Source organism: Magnolia sinica, chromosome 9 (assembly GCF_029962835.1).
Source record: "Magnolia sinica isolate HGM2019 chromosome 9, MsV1, whole genome shotgun sequence".
In the NCBI taxonomy this organism is placed as follows: domain Eukaryota; kingdom Viridiplantae; phylum Streptophyta; class Magnoliopsida; order Magnoliales; family Magnoliaceae; genus Magnolia; species Magnolia sinica.
In genome coordinates this window covers 19,194,388-19,215,298 of record NC_080581.1, presented here as the reverse complement: position 1 = coordinate 19,215,298, position 20,911 = coordinate 19,194,388, and the positions used below count along the sequence as shown (strand labels likewise).

Sequence of the window (20,911 nt, the reverse complement as noted above, 5' to 3'; positions counted from 1 at the left end):
CTGTGCAGAGTGATAAGGGTTTCCTTGTGAAAGCTGTTGGTGTTGTTGATGCAAGCTTAGACACAGTCTTTGAAGTGGTTTGCAGCCTTGACCGACATCAGAGATATGAGTAAGTTGAACAATTTTTCTTGTATTGGTCATTTACATAATGTTTTCTCTGTCTAAGAATTGATCTTTGCAGGTGGGACATGTTGACAGGTGATCTTGAATTAGTAGATTCTGTAAATGGGCATTTTGATGTTCTCTATGGGACTTATGACCCTAAATACATGTCTCGGTGAGTTTGTTAGCTGTGGCCAACTAGTTTGTTACGCATGATGTTTAGTCATTATAACCAAAGATATGCTCTCTTCTTGCTTGTGGCATGGCTTTCAGCTCTTGGTGATCACATTTACCTTAGTTATGTTGAATCAAGCTGTTATTCATGTCATGTTGGAAATACCTTGTATGCTGCATGTAAATGTTATTCTTTGTTTATTGCTTGTCACAACCCTAAATCTAGTGTTAGAAATCCATGATTACTATACATCAAATTTTGGTTGACAGCCTCCGTAGAACTCATGTTGAAATACAGCTTGCGGCTCGATAATAGAACAACATTATGATCAAGTAAAAACATTCTCGGGGCCAATGGACCTACAGCCAATGGCTATCCAGTGTCTGAACCAGATTTCGGGGCCTCGGTTCTTACATTGTTGGCATGCATTTATGTTTTGTTTCTGTTCTTAGAACATTATTAATCACTCATATGTTGACATATATAGGTATTATGCAATTATACTTGCTGGAAAGCACTCTTAACTGGCCTTAGTTTGAGGCATGGAGGTCCTCCAAGAGCGGAGGCCTTTTCTTTGACGGTGGTGGCATGAGATATCATTATAGCAGATATTCAGAGGAGTTTTCGTAGGTTGAAAAAGAGGAGGAAAAATACACCAAAGTTTTGTGCTCTATTGGAAAGGAAGGAGAAAGAGGAGTACATCTCTTCATTCATTGTCTCATGGTGAAGAAAGTGCAGTCTTTTTCCTTTTCCCTATTTTGCATAGAATGGGTGGACCTAGGGTTTGTGGTGGACACTTTGTAAGTTGGAGTTATGGCCCATTTAAAGTGAGAGGGAAGATATTACGTCTTCTAGTACTGTTCTTTATGCTTTAGGGATTTAGAAGGAAATGAGTGATAGCTGAGAATATGTTCCACAATGTGGAAGCCCTGATCGAGATGGTCATTGAGAATATAAGATCATCTGTGATAAATGGGCTCTAATTAGTACATAATTTGTAGGAGTTGGACTTGATGCCAAATTGGAAATTAATAGCAAATACTGAGCCGATTAAGACAAAAATAAATGCGTCGTGGATATGCCCTCCAACCCTGTTTTGGAAGCTCAATTTTTATTGGTTTCCTTTTGGAAGTATCGGTCCTTGTAGGTTTGGGGTGCCAAAGAGGTTGTATTCTCCAATCTGGTTGGGTGGGGAGACTCAAATATTGTAGAGGCTATTGCACTACAAGAAGGTCGAACAATCTTTTCTTCTCGATTTCTCAGTGAAGCATCATCATTGAAGGGAGTTCAAAGAATGTCAGTATGGTTAGGGAAGAACTTTGAACTGTGTAATGTTGCTTTCAAATTTAACTAAATTTAGGGACTCTTAAGTCAGGTTAAACAGTTCATGTAGTGATGTACATGGAGAGGCCAATCACCTTGTGCATGGGCTGGCTAAGGAGCAGGTATCTAAGGCAGTTGTTTGTATTGGGATTATTGGCTCCTCTTGAGCATCATCAATGTTGTCATAATTGTTATTGTATTGCAAATCGTAGTAGTGGTTGAATCGAATCATATTGTATGTCATAAGATTTTTTCCTATTTTCTAAAAAAAACCAGAAAATAGGAAAACTTATAGTAAATCATAATAATAAGAGAACATATTGATGATCTATTTTACATCAATATGAACCAAGGAAAATGACATATCACGACATCACAAACTCGAACCTTTATTGGGGGTGTATGTGTCATAGTCTCTCTCTCTCTCTCTCTCTCTCTCTCTCTCATAACAAAGAATCATTCCAAAAAATATTGCCACCAACTCAATGGACTTTAAAATATTGTTCCCGTTTAGTGTTCGAAGTATCAATATTTCTACAAGTTTCATTGGCTAGGGATACGGAAACAATATTGATATTGTCGATAATATTGCTGATAACCAGAAATATAGAGAAACATTGGGAAACATGGGGAAAACGGTTGAATTTTGTAGTAAAACTTCAGGAGATGCTCAAATACACACATTTTCATATTTAGGAATAAAAAAAATTACAAAAAGAATGCATACATAATACGCTTCCATTTAATGGGGGCCTAAAAGCATGTGCTGTCATGAGAAATCGGTCCAACTATCCCATCCATCCCATCTATCCATCCAACCACCCAAATATCCATTGATATTTCAGAATATTGACAATACACAATATTTCGTAGAGAAATCGTCGACAACTGGAAACGAAATGAAAGGTTGTGGTCTCAATATCGCTCATATTGCAATAATGATAATAGCGCGATATTATTGATATTATCGTCGACAAATTGAATACTGCATACAACTATTCGTCCATAAAAAAATCGATATGTTTTTTTATTTTTATTTTTTATTTTTTTATTTTTTTTTAATAAATAAAAATTCAGTGATATTGATACATTGGCGATATTATCGAAATATTGCCGATAAACTAGTGATCCAAGTGACACCTGGAATTTAAACAGTCGAAAATATTGGTGATATCGACACATTGGTAATACAAGCAACACTAGAAAATATTGGCGATACATCACCGATACCTGGAATTTCTGATACTATCGGTGTTATTGATATCGCTACCTGTGTTATCGATGTCGATGAGCTGGAGATACGGATGATATCGGGGATATTTTGATAATATCAGGGATACTTCGAATAATGTTCCTGTTAGAGCATAAATGTTATCATGTTAAAGTCAAAAACCATAAAGTACAGGTTCTTACTTCTTAGTGAGGCCTTCAAAGACACAACATTTTATTAAGTTTCTCTTTATTGGATAAAGATAAACATGAGTTTAAAATCACATAACAAAACCCTAGAAAAGCACAACTTGAATTCAAGATATGTGACAAAAACATAATTAAGTATAAATCTTTAATTTGAAGTCAAATCCTAATCATAATACATATAGGTCAACAAAATGCAACCATCCATAAAGATGTTAGTTGTATATCAATTTGGTGTCTTTATGAATTAAGGAGTATGAATTTAGAATAAAGCTCTACATTTTATGACTGAAGAGAAGATCCATCATTTAATTTCTTATAAGAATCAAATAAATTGACCTTCAAAAGATTGTTAAAGCCTTTACCAATTTAAAAACATAAATGAAAGCCAAACAAAATTTAATAAGAACAAAATAATTGTAATCTGAATCGTAAATCAGTAATCAAATCATAAATAGGATTGGAATAGGCCAAACAAAATTTAATAAGAAGGAAATAAGTGTAATTTGAATCGTAAATCGGCAATCGAATTGTAAATAAGATTAGAATTGTAGAATTGTAAGATTCATCCAAACACGGATTCAAAAATAATTTTTTCTAAGATTTGACTTGATAAAAAATCTTAAATAAATAAATAAATAATCATAAATTGTAAATTGTAGGATCTTGGTGACAATGAGTAGCATGTTCTACTTTTCAATTAATCCTTGTTGCCCATAGAAAGTTATATGTTTGTGATTCTGTTGGAGGGTTTAGCATGCCTACAATTATCCGATCGCTCTCCTATTGCATTATGAAGGCTATTTTTAGAATTTATCCTTTAGCATTATGAAATAATATGATCTGGAGCTAACTTCCAATGCGTCATCTTGCATGAATAATATTCAACTGTTGTTTGTACACATTCATCTTACATACGACTTTCTATCGCTTGACTCTTTGAGTTGCCTTTCCCCTGTCATTTTTGTTATAGACTTCCATCTACATCTGGTGTTTTGATGGATCTAACAGGTTCCCATGTACTTTGGATGGTCTTGGATTTTTCTTCTTCTTCTTCTTCTTCTTCTTTTTTCAATGTTCGATTTTCATTTGCAAGTAAAAGTAGGAATCAATATAGCCTGAGTTTTCTTTTCTTGTTGAGGATGTTGACTGAATTATTATTATTTTTAAATCTTTTTTTTATTCTCCTACTTTTTTCCTCCTTGGTTGTAATGTTGTTTTCAGGTGGCATTCAAAAAGAGATTTTGTTTTCTCAAGGCAGTGGTTTCGTGGGCAAGATGGAGCATACAGTAGGCATCCTTCTGCATACCTCCAATAGTGCCTTTATCATTATTCCATTCAAAATCTTTCATAGAATGAAAAGGAAAAGAAAATCACCATTCCCTTCCATATTCATTAACTTACTTTCATGAGATAGATTAGTAGAAGATCGATGAAAACTAAAATATGGCACAAATTGTTTACAATTTACACTAACCTGAATCCCCCCCCTCCTCTTTTTTTTTTTTTCCTGCAAATGGCAATGTGATTATTTTGAACAAAAAGGAAAAAAAATACAAGCGGGAGGTGGAATATAGGAAGGGAGGCCCTCTTTCCCATAAAAAAACAGATGGGGAACCCTCCAAGCCCAGAAAGTCCTCCAATTTACACCCCCGAAAATAGGGAACCCCTAAAGCCATGTAAGCACCCTCCCTTCAGCCCTATTGAAAATCTCTTCATTAATTTCTAATTTGAAGGTTCTATTTTTACACTCATTCCATAAGGATGAAAGATCAGATAGGAGGGACAATCACCATAGAATTTTGAAAGGGTCCCATTTTGCATGCCAGGAACAAGGCTTTGATTAACCTTCTCAGAACTCATTGCAAGTCAAATACAGCTTGGAATCTCTGTCGTAAGGAAAATGCAACATTGCAATGAATATAGATATGATTCACTGATTCTGCATATTTGGGACAAAGGGAGCTGCCATTCATGATGATCATATTCCTCCTGAGGTTTTCAATCATCAGAATCTTAGTTTTTGCAGCTAGCCACCCAAGAACAACCACTTCAGGTGGACTGGGGTAGTATCACACTTGAGCTGAAGAGGCGCTATGTCAAGAATGGAGGGAAAGGCCCTTCTTAGAACTGAATTCTATAGCTAAATCCTCAACCCTTTCCTTGGAAACATGAATCCCAAAATCTCACTCATTTATGTGTTAACTTTTTTATTTTTATTTTTGGCTTAGACTAACTTAACTGTTCCATCCTATTAAGCAAGATCACCATTCCTTACTCTCTTTCTTCTTGGAAACAAGATACCTCTGCTGCACTAAGCTTTTAAATGAATTGGCACTCTTCTGCAATTGGGAACATCATCATAGTCTTTTAAGATTGCCATGGTGGAAGTAGTCATGCTTCATATTTTGAAGGCTTCTGTTTTTCTAGTTGTCAAGGTTGATGGCAATTCTGACAAAGGTAGGTGTTTCTTGAGGGCTTTCCAATGAAATTTAGATATCTTGCACTTGGATGCACTTCAACCCAGTGTAACTGCTGATGGCTAGTAGTTTTGCTCTGTTGGCGGGAACTGAACCTCCTTGCACTCGTGATGGGATGTGCATTTATCCTGACAGATTCACGTTCTTTCCTTGACTTATTTTTGAATAATTTTGGCTGGATCGGGAAACCTAATTCACTCCTCCTTTCTGTTCTTCTCTTCATCCCTTCTCTCCTCTTTTTCCCCTTTTCTTTTAGTTTCTTTTCTTTTTTACTTCCGGAGGGCCTCATAGGGCCCATCCACATTAGCAGCATGCTCCACAGAATGACCAATGTTCCCTATTAATGTGTCTATTGATCTCCATAGTTGTGATTACTAGAGCTCATTGGCATGTCTAGAGGGACCAACAGGATCAATGGGCCTCATAGATGTACCACCAAATTCCACTGGCATTTCTCGAGTGACCAATGGGCTCCACAGTTCTTTAGAGCTCTAGATTTCAGGATCAACCTGCTAGCGTTATCAACCGGCATGTGTGGTCCATTGGCGCGATCTGATCTACCAGATAAGCCCACAGAGCTCTTTGAATTTCAAGGATCACACATATGGGTCTATCAGTTGATTGACTTTTAGATCACTCGAAAAAAATTGATTGACTTTTAGATTGCTCGAAAAAAATTGATTGACTTTTAGACAGATTTGGATTCTCGACAAAAGTTGAATAGGACCTATTATATTCTTTATTTATTTCCTGAGAAGACCGAAATGGTCCCAATGATCAAAAGACACTATTTCAGATCAGTAATCATCATAACATCTCGGGTTACAATTACCACAGTTAACCTCAATAGAAAAATTATTTGGAATGGTCCCAATCTACTAAGATGTATATTTGTAGTAAGAGAAAATGGGTTACGTAACTAGAAACAAAAAGGAGCCTGTTAAGTCCATAGATATACATTAATACACCACTGTAGTTGGTTCATCGCATGATGATTTAGAAAGTGTCAGTGTAACAGTGATGTCATGGCTTCGTCATTCCATGCAGCCTAACATTAGTTGTGTATCCGCAGGGATTAGTCTTACTTCAAAAAAGAGGTGGGGACTGTTAAAGTGATAAAATCCCTTGATATACATTGATACACTACACTCTGACAGCTTAAGCTTTTGGAGTAAATGGTTGTCTAACATGGTATCAGAGCAGAAGGTCCTATGTTCGAATCTCGAGAGCAGCAAATATGCCTCGCTAATATATTATTCTCCCACGGGGGGTCAGGAAAAATCAGGTCCGGCCCAGGGACCGGGAAATTAAGCCCGGCCTATTTATGGTGTGAGTGTCCCTCCACCTTTGTCAATATGTTCCCGTGCGGAGTTCCCACCTCGCACGTGCGGGGGGGTGTTGAAGTGATAAAGTCCCTTGATATACATTGATACACCACACTCTGACAGCTTAAGCTTTTGGAGTAAATGGTTGTCTGACAGGGACACCCTGTGTCTTCAAAAAATAAAATAAAATTGTGGATTGCTTTTTTTTTTTTTTTTTTTGTGAAGTTTGTGAAAGAAATTTCGGAAGCTGTTCCTAATCCGATATTGAAATTGATGAATTTGTTTGTCTGATAGATCTTATTCAGTAAGTTAATGTCTCGCCATCTGATTTAGATAAATTGGTGTGGAGCGCTAATTAGTCAGGCTGATTCTTGGTGAGGTTTTTCTACTCAACTATAGTTGGGATTTCTGATTTGTTGTCAAGAGATCTGCTTTTGCGCTTATGGAACCATAAGGGGCCCCCTTGTGTTGTGGCGTTTGCTTGGCTTGTCGGCAAAAATGAGGTTCTTACAATCGAAAACCTCAGAAAAAGAAGACTTCCTATCACAAACAGATGCTCTCTATTCCTTAAAGAAGACGAATCAAGGAATCATCTCTTTATTCATTGCCCCTTTGCTTTTGCTGATTTGGTGATTTTTAGTTTGACGAGTGTTGAGTTGGTGATGCCATTATTCATGGGGCAGCTGATGAGGGCATGGCAAGGCAGATTGGAGGGTTGCAAGAGGAATGTGTCTTTATGGTGTTTATCATTGCTCACGAGTCATTAAAAAAATTGGAATTTATTTATTAATAGATTTTTATTTTCCATTTCAACTCATTTCTATAAATTTTTTAGTTGCCTTGATAGGTGTAATTGCTCTGGTTTGTCAGTAATAAATACCTAGAATTGGAAATCCAAAATAACACAAAATAAATAAGGCCTTGTTTTGTTTTGTGTTATTATTATCAGTTCAATTTTGCTTCAGTTCCATTTTTATATTCGATTTAGTTCAATTCATTACTAACCAGCGGGCTCAGCTCACTTACATGCATCTGCAGAGTGTGGACAATTCTTCAATATCTTCTTCATTCACCAAAAAATATTTTCTTTATGCCATTTGGGCCATTGGGGGGTTGGAGTTCTAGGGTTTTTTTGGATGATTCTTTGTCATCCTCTTGTATGGTTTTCTTTTCTTAACAAAATTGCGCTATCCTCCAAATTAAAAGGCAAGTTGCTGAAAGAACATATTCCCAAAGCCATAAAAAAGAAGAATTCCAGAGTGATGATATATTGCGTGTTTATGAATTCCATCGTGAGATAACAAATATTTAACAGGGTGAAATGTCAGTAGAAGAATGCTTTTATGAGACAAAAGTTGGTGGAGTTGAACAACTGTCAGCCACAGGCTCACACTCCTGAATAAATAAAGAAGCAAAACAAAATAAGATCTTTGAGTTCTTGGTTGACTACAAGTGGCAAAGGGTGAAAGTTCTCGGCAGGGAACTGTTACCTATCTAGAGGTTGTGTATAATTATAATCAAGGAGAATGATAACAATGGTATGCAGTTAGATTGTTGTATCTATTCATGAAAAGCCTGCCGTAGTTACGGATTTTAGAGCTTCTCAAGTCAAGTGACTATGGAAGAGGATTGGCTTGAGTAAAGATGTCTTTTGCTGAAAGAGAAAAGCTGACCCATTGTAGAAAAAGATGACATGCCAAGGAATATTGCTGGTATTTGCATCCTTGGATACACACACACACACACACACACACACACACACACGAAAAAAAGGAACCTTGCTGCCAATACTGCTGCTTTCGAGGGGGACTGAGGGAGATCTGTCCTAATTTTGGGAATTCGACTCCAGACCCGAGAGATCATGCTTTAATTGAGTTACAACAACAATTGGTTGCCCTAAAAGTATCATTCAATTCTTCTCATTTATGTATGTCTATGGAGCAGCCATGTATATCTAGAACTGAACTCATACTCATGCTTCTCAGTCTCATTCTTCAAAGAGCTCCGATACCATGTTAGATTTACAGTATAAGAGCAGAAACAAGAAGAAAATGGGAAAGGAATGAATTGGATGGTTGAGATTCACTGGAGGCAGTTATCCAGAGACATGGAATAGAGAAGGGGACTAATTCTGCCTATTTTCACAGGATTGCAAATGTTTGATAGAGATCGAATTGCATTACGACAATCAAAGTTGGTAAAGAGTTGATTTGTGGGAAAGACGATATCTTTCTTTTGTTTTGTGAATTATTTTCTTGATGCTTTTTCCAAAGAGCTTCCTGTGAGGCTGTGCCTTGGTAGGTGTAACGTCTCGGAAAAATCCATACAAAGACCTGAGTTTTACCTTAGGCAGAAATCACTTAGGACCAAATCCTTTAGAAATTAGGCGAGAATTAGCTAGTGTTAAACTAGAGTACCTGTGAAATTAGCACTAATTACTTTAAATATGATCTGCAAGACCCAAAATGTGCAAAATCATTACCGCTACATTACCTTAAAACTTATGATCAATCTCTAATCCCAGTTGCTCTCGGGAGCACACCGAAACTCCGTATCGGACCTGGACCGCGTGTCGAAAGTCTGATTACTATGAAACCATACGGTTATGACCGCCTTGCTGGACTTGACTACCACCTTGGAAATCAAGTCCTAATAGTATCCAGAAACGCACAACTTGAGCCCTGAGCAAAGTGTGTGAGAAATGTGGATACCTTTAGAAAGAGAACTGAAACTTAAGTGAATTGAGTTGTCTCACTTGCGGGCCAAATCTAAGGATTCAGACCGTCAGAATCTGACCTAATTACACCCTCTGATCAGGGAAAATTTCCAACCCATGTCAGTGCACTTGTGGCCCTAATTGAGTACCGGTGACCGTTGAATTGAAACTGGTCCGCCGCGGTCGATTTGTAAATTCAATCGGACCGAAAACTTAGCCTGACCTAGATCCAATGTCAGGGAGCTTAAGTTCGATCGCATGCAGAAAAGGGGCCTCCAGAAGTGCTCCGTTGAGCCGAAACAAATGGGTTTTGGCTATAACATAAGTATACCATGGCCCTGGGGCCATTGAGCTCACGTTTGAGCATATATAAGGGCCTTAAACCCTCTCTCTCCCTTCTCATACGAATTTGCAAACCCTAGAGAGAGAAGAGAGAGAAAAGAGAAGGAAAGAGAGAGAAAGAGAGAGTGTGGGAGATTGTTCTCGGGACTCAATCTCGCCGTTCCACATGCTTTTCTACCACTACTGTATCGCTATTACGGCGATTCTGATTCCGTTTTCGGGTAAGAAATCCTAACCCTAATCTGTTTTAGGGATTCAAATAGGGTATGTGATGAAATAGCTAACCTATTTCATACTATAGGCTGCCGTTGTGCCGTAGACGAAGGCAGAGTGTTCAAACTGAATCCGTTACGAGTTTACTGGCGAAAGGTGCGGACTATAAACGTATAGGTTATGGTTTTCAAGGCTTTCAATGTCGGTTAATGATTTATAACCGATTGGGTTGCCATTTCACATGTTAGATACGCTGTTTTCCTCGCTTTACGATTATATATGAACTATGTTGAATATATGCTATTCCATGTGTAGGTTGAAATGATGGGATATGTCAGGAATTTGGTTTTGTGCTTGCCATGATTATTCACCGTGAACATGTGATTGTTGAATACGTGACAACTCCTTACAACTCCTTATGAAAGGATTTCCCTTGATATAGCTTATAACTGAGTTGTACTGTGTAGGTTGAAATGTGTAGTCTAAGTGTTTGTGGAAATGATTGAATGAGTATGGAATTTGATTCCCCGCTTGCCATGATTATCCGTCGTGGATATATGCATGTTGTATTCGCGACAACTCCTCAGTGAAAAGATTTGCCCTAATACATGTTGTGATCAACATACGTCATGTATGTTGATGTGTGTAGTCTAAGTGTTTGTGAAAATGTCTGGATGAGTACATATTTAGTAAAGTGTATGTTATATAGGTGTTGAGGTGAGATTCTCAACTACCTTAGCTATGTGTATATATCCCTTCATGTAACTTAGATTAAATTTGTGTGATTTAGCATGAATGCATTTGTGCAAATTATGTTTACCTTGTATTTTGTGAAATGTTCAATTGGTTACGTTACTTGAATTAATTGTTTAACTTTGATATGCCTACCACATGTGTTATCCTGTTATATTTACATGCGTTTGGGACTACTACTACGTAGTCCAGGCTATCGGTAACGGTTTCCGAACGAGTGGCTGAGTTAGCTTCGCGACAACAGATGTGTTCGAGGAATCCGAGTCGTACGGAGTTTGTCGACAATGGTTAGGCCACACGGAGTACTTACGCACTTCATGTCGATCATCTCGACGTATGCTCGTAACAGTCGAGCTCGTCAAGTAACCCGATTGACCCGATGTATGTTAACCATGTATGGACGCTATTGCTTGAACCTAAGGTACCAAACTCACCAGTGGAAACCTCGTTAACCTTGGTACCTCGATCCGCTAAGACTCATGAGCTGGACATGGTGGTATGGGACACCGTGGTCGAGCTGTCGGCCTACGCTGGGGCGACGAGCCTCCCCGTAGTGACCAGTGAGCAACACCGTCTCGTGAGCCGAATACGGTGGTATGGGACACTGTATTCGAGCTGTCGGCCTACACTGATCAGGTGACGAGCCCTTTGTAGTGACCTCGAGCATACTCTGAGACTGCGTTGAGGCGACGAGCCTTTCCGTAGCAACTAGAGTATAAACTAGGCCTACACTGATCAGGTGACGAGCCCTTTGTAGCGACCTAGAACCGCAACATCGTATGAGACTAGCTAGGACTGACGACCTTAGAATGGATCATTGTTTGGGAAATGATACAAGGGAGGTACCTTAGCTTCCAAAAACTGCTGTATGAATAAGTCTAATTAAGTATTGGCTAACATGAGCATGCACCGCATTGCATGTGCTTTGGCGAGGAAGAGCACTTTCGGGTGGTTGCCATGCGCACCGTAAGATGAAGACGCTGAAGGAGTGCAGGCGAGGGCATGCATCATTATCGCATATCATTCTTGCATTAACAAGAGTATCTAGGACATGTTTGCTGTTCTGCTTTATCATTACTGCTTGATTGAATTAATAACATGTTAACCTTTGCTTTATAGTTCCACTGAGTTGATCACTCACTCCCACGTTCCGGGACGGTGTTTTAAACACCAACCAGACTCTGTCTTAGCTGCAGGTGATGGCGATGCCTACGAGGCGGAGCCAGACTTCGAGGATGATAAGGAGGCGTTCTCCTACATGCAGTTATTGGGCGGGTTCATGTGAGCCGTGTCCTGATCGTCGGGGCTACAGGGACACTGACTAGATGCCCTTGCACTATTGTTCTCTATTTTGGGACACACTTGTATATTCATTTTGATCACTTTGGGAGTATACATGTATATGGTTAACCTGGTGACATTTTCACACTCGGGAGATCTACAACAACTTATACGTTATATTTATCAATCACAGTCTTCCGCTTGCGTAAATTTATTCGTCTCTGAAGTGTGATATGCTGTTTGGCTTAATCCCATTCATCTCTAATGCCCTAACACGGACAACATTAAATCATCATTATTTATGTTGCATAAGTGATGTGTTGGAACTCGGGAGTTGAGTCTATGCTCGACCCACGATTTTCAGGGCGTTACAGTAGGATACCGTTTGACACTATTTCTATTGATTAGGCAAGCTTATTAAAGCTCTATTCAGTTGTCATGAAGTCAAGGCTACAGTCTTTGATGCTTAAGGTGATCGGGCCCTTGGTTCCGACTATTTCCTTGTGGTATTCTTTCAGCATTGTTTGGAGGTGGTAGAGGATGATCTCATGAGTGACATTATTCAACGAGTTATATGAGGGATTGAGATTATTATAGAGTTTAGACCAATTAGCCTTATCGGGGTGTCTATAAAAGATTGCAAGAGTCCTTGCTGGGAGATTGAGGAAGTTTATTAATGGTGTGATACCCTATTCCCAAATCTGCTTCATTCCTAGTAGAATGGCCATGGAAGGCCACATCAGTGATAATGAATTGGTGGTTTTTTACCGGAAAAGTGGTTGCTCAAGTTTTGTTGAAGGTTGATATTGCAAAAGCATATGATTATGGCAGTTGGGGGTTTCTTATTTATTTATTTAGTCTTGTACGGTTTAGAGTCAATGGAAAAGCTGAGTTCATGCCTATATTTCGTTACCTTGTCATTCGAGATTATCAATGGATCCACAAATGGTAACATGGCATTTGGGAAAGGGGATCTGTTATTCCTCTCCTCTTCTTGATTGTGGTTGAAACCTTGTTGAAAATCATCAAGCAAGTGGCTAGTGCTAGTAGCATCAGGGTATGTGCTCGAGCAATAGGGAGGTTGTAGTTACTCAAACCAGTTTGCGGATGGCACCATGTTCTTTTACCTATTTGGGAGTTTGTGATTTGTTTGATAAGTCGCGCAAGGTTCAGAATCATTGGAAAAGCCGAGGTCTTGGAATTAAGGGTATGATTGGCTGTATCACAAGGATTAGTTGAGGCAGTCAAATAGCGAGGGGGTTGGCTTTGAGGTTGTGAAATTCCCAAGTAAACACCTATGCACACCTATTCTTTAGTAGACCTGGCAAGGAGGTTTTAGACGCGGCAATCAAAAGTTTCAGCATGAGACTTGCGTCGCTTCAAAGGCAGAGTGCTATCGTTAGGGGGTGAAATTGTGCTTATCAAATCTATATTAGCTAGTTTATCGGTGTATATGCTATCCATTTTGCATTCTTTAGTGAAGGTTTGCAGAAAAGATTGAGGTTGTTTAACGAAGGTTCTTGTGGAATGATAGTGATGATAGCCATAAGTTACATTTGGTAGTATGAAATATATTTGCAAAGTCGTCCACTATGGTGGCATGGATTGAAATATCCATATCGTATCGGCTGATACGGGCATGCCATATTCGTATTAGCTCGATATGATACGCGATATGAGATTGGATTGGCTCTAGTTGAAAAAAATGTGATGTAGGATGGGTGGCCTAGCCTAGAATGTTGCAATGAGATCATCAACGGATTAAGTAGAACAATTTAAAGCACAAAATAATGCTAATCAATCATTCAAGTATTTAACTGTGCTCAAATTCAAGACTAAATCACAACCCGTCAGTTAGATCTTATAAAACACGATTAGATAGGACCTATGGAAGATAGGACTTCCATCTAGCATAGGAATTGATCTCATTCTAAAGGGAATCTCTTGATTTTTTTAAAAGGGTTTAAGAACTAGGGTTTTGGGATCTGTGGATAATAATATTTGTGGATTTGGATTTGGGAATTAGGATTAGAGGTTTTAGGGATTTAGGGTTTTTAGGAAACTAGGGTTGGGATTTGGGGTTTTAGGGATTAGGGTTTGAATGGGAGAAAAAAAAGAGCAAAAGGGAAGGGGGGATGGGTTGGGTGGAAGTTTGGGTCGTTTTCAGTTGAGGATGTATGGTTTAGGACAGAAGAATAAAGATGGTGGTATGAATTGCTTGTTGAAGGAGAAAAGAAGAAAAGAGAACTAGAAAGAAAGAGAACAAGAGAAGTGAAGAAATACCTTTTGATGGAAGAGAACGAGAGAGAAGGATAACTTGGAATCACTCCATGGCATCACACCAAATCACTCCAATCACAGGAGAATTTCTTCATCTCAAAGCAAAGAGAAAGAAGAAATTTATTTCATATATTCAATAATGGCTAGGGTGGACATCCAAGCCTCTATAATCTCAAAAAAGACTTTTTACAAAAAGATGCTCTTAGATAAAAAGTTTCACAGAAATACTCTTAATAAACTAAAATAACAAACATATAAACAAACTAAATAAGCTAAACTAAATAAACTAAACTATTTCGTGGCCTGTAGGGTTTACGATCAAGATGTCCAATGACGATGATCCAATGGTCAGAATGGTCTACGGTCGAAATCCGACGGTCCAAATGGTCCAACTAAGTAACCCACATGCATCTTCCCATTGTGGGGCCTTCAAAGATGCATGATCATGCATGTGGGGTCTTTAATGGGCTAGGCACTTGAATTGGGCTCAAGTCATGTTTAATTTGTGTTCCAATATAGGCGTCCATTTTGTTCACTTTCAATAGGTCAAGCCAACATACAACATTCATATCAAAGAAAGTTCAGATATTCCATTTTGTACATGGCCAAAAATTATAAAAAATGATTGATTCTTGAATATCTCATTGTTTCCCTTTTTTCTGATTTTCTCCTTAATTCCTTGGCTTAAATTTTGATTGATAGTGGCCGATATTGGGCTGATATTGATATGTGACGCCATTTCATATCATTTTTCAGCCGGGCCGATATGCCTCCCAATACTAATATTCAGAACCATGGATGGGGGCTTGAATTTGAGCGAGATAAAAACGATGAACATTGTAATATAATGAGAATGGTGGTGGATTCTGGATATTAGTGAAGCCCCAACTATGAGGACCTTACTAGCTGTGAGAAATGGTATAACAGACAATAGTTGGGACGTCAACTGGGCGTTGCAAAGGGAAGGGTCAACTATTTGGTGAACTGTTTCCTGGGCACAACTACTCTGTCAAAACCTTGTTTGTTTCAAGGTTGGTGTGGTTTGAGAGGATTTGTGGTGCTTAGTGGAACCATTCTGTAATATATTTGAATCTCTGTATGTGCTTAAGGTCAATGAAGGTGCATTTATCAATTGTCTATTAAAGAATGGGTGGAAAGGTAGTCTGGTGTCCTCTTTTCAGGCGGGTGAAAATTAGAGGAGATTGGTAACCTATTTAGGTTGTTGGAACTATTGTGAGGGTGTACATTTCTTATCATGGTTTTTACAACCACATCTGTGCCCTTGATGCAAATGGTGAATTCTCAGTTAGATCTTTATCTTGGCAGTTATCTGAAGGTAATGGTGGTGGGTCTGCACATTTCCTGAAGATGTGGTCTGCCTCCATTCCTTTAAAAATCAGGGCATTTACATGGTTAGATAGCAAATTTTTTTTTTTGGCTATTGATTCCCTTGAAGCATAGCAGGATTCCCAAAGATATGCTCCATGCGTGGCATAGTTGAGGAGTCAGTTATCCACCTCTTTATTAACTGTAATGTCATCAGTAGACTCAACATGAGTTGGGTGTTCCCTGTATTAGTGGCAGAGTTGATCAAGGGTTGGATGGTGTCAGGTTGGGGTTCCATTTGGCAGATCTTGTGGACCTCTCTGGCTTTTGTGACCCTGTTGGTGCATGTGGCTGAAAAAAAGGAATCTTTAAGGGTAAAAGATCTTCAATCTAGACAGTTATTCATATGATCTTCAGACTTAGTGGGATGGTTGAGTGCTGATTCTGTCTTTTAAGGGTACATCCATATCTATGTTTGTCATGAATTGGAATGTGGTGCTCAAGTGTGAGTGGATGAAAGCTCTGTAGTTTATGGATGGCCCTCCAATGGCTATTTTAAAATCAATTTTGACGGTTGTTTGTTAAGCAACGACAGGCCAATGGGCAACGAGTGTGGGAGGGGCTGTGTGTGGTTCTAATGGTCTAGTGCTTGCTGAGTTGTTCGAACTAATTGGAGTGGGATATTCTGATTTTGCTAAGGCATCCACTTTGTTGGAAGTCAAGGTGGCTGCAAGTTATAATTTCTTTCCGGCCATTATTGAGGGTGGTTCCTCAAATGCTATCACCTAGCAACTTTACATGCGTGCTTGTAGAGATCAGTTGGGATGATTGAGGAAACCTACCTGGCAAATTTATATATGTATTTTGTGCTAATTTTTTTCCGACAACATATGGTTTAGGCCCCGATAAAATGGCAACTTATTATCTATAATTGTTTTTCTTTAACAATATTTTGATTCCTAAATGTGTAAACATGTATCTTTTAACATCTCTTGAAGTTTCACTGAAAAATTCTGACTTTTTCCCAATGTTTCCCTCGAATGTTGATATGTTTTTCGAGTATTGACAATATCGACAATCCCGATACATGTTTCCATATCCCTAGTCATCGATACATGTAATGATACCGGCAACATACAGCTATAATGCTACAAAACCCTATTATTCTCTAGTAAAGAAACAATGAATCTACAATATTTTTAGGTTTCAAAGGGAAGAAAAGAAATCCAGGTTTGGGATTAGGCACTATTTGGGGATAATGTTTTTGGTATGTTGTGTGAGTAGAAAAAGATTTGATGAGGATAATGTGAAGAAGAGATGAGAATATTGAGAGAGAAGGGGGATGAGAGTTTGGGAGAGATGATGTGTTCGGCTTGCATGCCCTAACACATAATATTTTATTATGAAAAAGCATATAGTACACTGCAGGGGAATAGGGAAGTGTGCACATGCACTTACACTAAAAGGACACACAATAAATACAATACACTAGCATTCTCTATACTCCCCCTCAAGTTGGAGCACAGATGTTGATCATGCCCAACTTGTCACGAACACGATGAAGAGCATCTCGACTCAAGGATTTTGTAAGAACATCAGCAAGTTGATCCCCAGATCGAACAAAAGGAGTGACAATTTCTTTAGAAGCGACTTTCTCCCTAATAAAGTGACAGTCAACCTCAATATGCTTGGTTCGCTCGTGGAAAACTGGGTTACGAGCAATATGGATGGCCGCTTGATTGTCACAGTGAAGAGGAATAGGACCCGAAGGAGAATAGCCAAGTTCTTCAAGAAGATTGCGAAGCCACACAAGTTCACTTGTCGCATGAGCCATAGCAAGATATTCAGCTTCAGCCGAGGACCGGGCAACAACTGACTGCTTTTTGCTCTTCCAGGTTATAAGATTGTCACCTAGGAAGGTACAGAAGCTGGATGTAGAGCGGCGATCAAAAGTACTACCTGCACAATCAGCATTAGAATAGCCAGAAAGATGAAGATGACCATGCAACTGAAAGTAGAGGCCAAGACCCGGGGCTGATTTTAAATACCGAAGTATGCGGTAGACAGCCATGAGATGAGAAGTACAGGGAGCTTGCATGAATTGGCTAACAACCCCCACTACAAATGAGAGATCTAGGCGAGTAATAGTCAGGTAAATAAGCCGGCCTACAAGTCGTCGATACATCTCGGGATCAGTAAGGAGAGGACCATCATCTGGTCGAAGCTTCTGTGAAGTATCCATGGGAGTGGTAGCAGGCTTGCACCCTAACATGCCGGTTTCCATGAGAAGATCGAGCGCATATTTTCGTTGTGACAGGACCAATTTGGATGATGAGCGAGCAACTTCAATTCCGAGGAAGTAGCGAAGAGGACCAAGATCCCTGATTTCAAACTTGGTCTTAAAAAAATCTTTGACCTCCCTTATTCCAGCAGAATCACTACCGGACAAAACAATATCATCCACATAGACAATGAGAACCATGATGCCCGTCGATCGACGACATATAAAGAGAGAATGATCAGCATGACTACGAACAAAGCCAAACTCCAAGAGAGCCTGACTAAATTTTTCGAACCATGCACGTGGAGATTGTTTGAGTCCATAAAGAGCCTTCTTCAACCGACATACAAGTGCAAGGTTGTGAGAAGCAACAAAGCCAGGAGGTTGATGCATGTAAACTTCCTCTGTAAGATCCCCATGGAGAAATGCATTCTTAACATCAAGCTGAAACAAGGGCCATGATAAATTAACGGCCAAGGAGAGCACAACACGAATTGAATTAAGCTTAGCCACTGGAATCCATGTCTCAAGTAATCCACACCATGAGTCTGGTTGTAACCTTTAAGCAACAAGACGGGCTTTATAGCGATCAATTGAGCCATCCGGAAGAAACTTGATTGTATAAACCCATCGACACCAACAAGTTTATGGCCTACAGGAAGTGGCACAAGATCCTGGTATGATTCTTCTCAAGAGCAGACATTTCTTCCATCATCGCCTTTGTCAATGGACTTCCAAGAGCATGTGAGAGAGATCTAGGAATAGTCTGTGATGAAAGGGAAGCTGCAAACGATTGAAAAGACGGTGAAAGATGATCATGTGAAACGAAATTACTAATGGGGTGTTGAGTACAAGATTGTGACCCTTTGCGCAAGGCAATGGGAAGATCTAAACTCGAGTTAGGAGAGTCACTTGAACCAACATCCAAAGTAAGCGGAAGGGTAGATGACTGAGTTTGTGAAGATTTATCTCGACGCTGATACACCTGCAGAGGCTTAGGCTCACCCACATCACCAACAGGATGCTGAATAGAGGGGAGAGGAGTTTTCCTATGATCACTAGTGGAAAGAGGATAAGAGTTAAACTCCCCCTGACGCGCAAGAGGATCACAGAGGGATCGGCCTGGAGAGGAGAAAAAAGAAAGATCCTCAAAGAAGGTGACATCGGCAGAGACATATTTCTTGCGAGTCAATGGGTCAAAGCATTTATAACCTTTCTGACTCCGAGTATACCCTATAAAGACACATTTAATCGCCCTGGGACTAAGTTTATCATTACTCCCATCCAAAATTTGAACAAAGCATGTACAACCAAAAACTTTAGGTGGTAGAGGAAATGGATTATCATGAGGATACAAAATAGTTAATGAAGATTTATAAGACAGAATACGTGAGGGTATACGATTAATAAGAAAAGTAGCAGTTAAAAGAGCATCACCCCAAAAATGTTTGGGTAGATGCATACCAAGTAGAAGGGTGCGAGCAACTTCAAGAAGATGAAGATTCTTTGGTTCTGCAATACCATTTTGTTGAGGAGTGCGAGCACATGACGTCCTAGATAAAATACCACGTTCCTGCAAGAAGGACAGAAAGGCAGTAGACATGTATTCTCCCCCATTATCAGAATGGAGGGATTTGATGGAACAATGAAATTGAGTGCACACTTCATGATAAAATACTTTAAACGCATCAAACACTTCACTTTTAGATTTCAAAAGATAAATCCAAGTTATGCGGGAATAATCATCAATAAAGGTAACCAAATATCTAAATCTAAAAGTCGAGGTAATCGGAGCTGGTCCCCAAAAATCCGAGTGAACCAGAAGAAAAGGTTGAGATTTCCTCCCAGAAGAGCTAGGAGGAAACGTAGCACGATGATGTTTAGACAATTCACAAATATCACAGCATAATGGTTTAGTGACAGGTAAGGAGGGAAATAAAAGTCTCAATCTAGCAATGGATGGGTGGCCTAAGCGGCAATGCCACCGAGTCATGGACTCTTGATCTAGAGAAAGGGTACTAGAAGCGGCAACAGGTGTATCATCGAGAAGATAAACGCCTCCTCGCTCATGCCCCCCACCAATCACTCTCTTCGTCTGTAGGTCCTGAAACAAACAATAAGAAGGAAAGAAGGTGATGGAACAATTGAGTGATTTAGTAAGAGAGCTAACAGACAATACGTTTAATGGAAAACGAGGCACATGCAATACGGAGGACAAAGACAAGGAAGAAGAGAAAGGGATGGAACCAATCCCAGAGATGGGAGATTGGGTTCCATCTGCGGCTGTGACATACTGAGTGGGAGAAGAAGAAGAATAAGAAGAAAAGAATTGCAACTTACCAGTCATATGGGAGGAAGCGCCAGAGTCAATGACCCAGGAGGTAGGAGAGGATGACGCAAGAAGGGCGGTATCTGACTGGGCCGAAGCTGCGTGAGAAGGCTCATGAATATCCCGAATGTGAAGCCGCATAAGGGCATCATATGCCGCCCGAGAAATAATAAGAGACTCCCCTGAAGTAGACTGCTCAGCTGTCGGGGTGGAAGACTGTGTCTCAGAAGCAACAGTGGAAGCAACAGAAGCAGCGGCATACGTAGGATGACCATGTAGCTGCCAGCAATAATCAATAGTGTGATTAGTTCCACCGCAATGTGAACAAATGCGGGAACCATCACGTCCTCGTTCACGTCCACGTCCACCACGACCAGGAAGACTACGGCCGCCGCGACTGCGATCTAGATTGCGGCCTCTACCACGACCACCAAAACCAGAAATGCGCCCTGAGCTCAAGGATGGTACCCGAAGACCAAGGGAGGACTGATCGCCAACAAGATGTGCCGAACGCTCGGGTGGCACAAATGAATGAGAAGGAAGAGTAGACATCATAGCACGCTGACACA

At 39.7% G+C, this 20,911-nt stretch overlaps 1 protein-coding gene across 7 annotated transcripts in view; it reads left to right on the top strand.

Annotated features, from left to right (window-relative positions):
* LOC131257017 (protein ENHANCED DISEASE RESISTANCE 2-like) overlaps positions 1-20,911 on the top strand; it is a 201,766-nt gene that overhangs the window by 62,646 nt on the left and 118,209 nt on the right. For all 7 annotated transcript variants that reach the window (XR_009177048.1, XM_058258174.1, XM_058258173.1 and 4 more), the window contains exons 9-11: positions 9-109; positions 182-277; positions 4,241-4,305. Coding sequence is in view for 6 of the 7 variants with exons in the window: in XM_058258174.1 (XP_058114157.1) it covers positions 9-109; positions 182-277; positions 4,241-4,305 (262 nt within the window). In the remaining variant the exon portion in view is untranslated. The remainder of the gene's footprint in view (positions 1-8; positions 110-181; positions 278-4,240; positions 4,306-20,911) is intronic.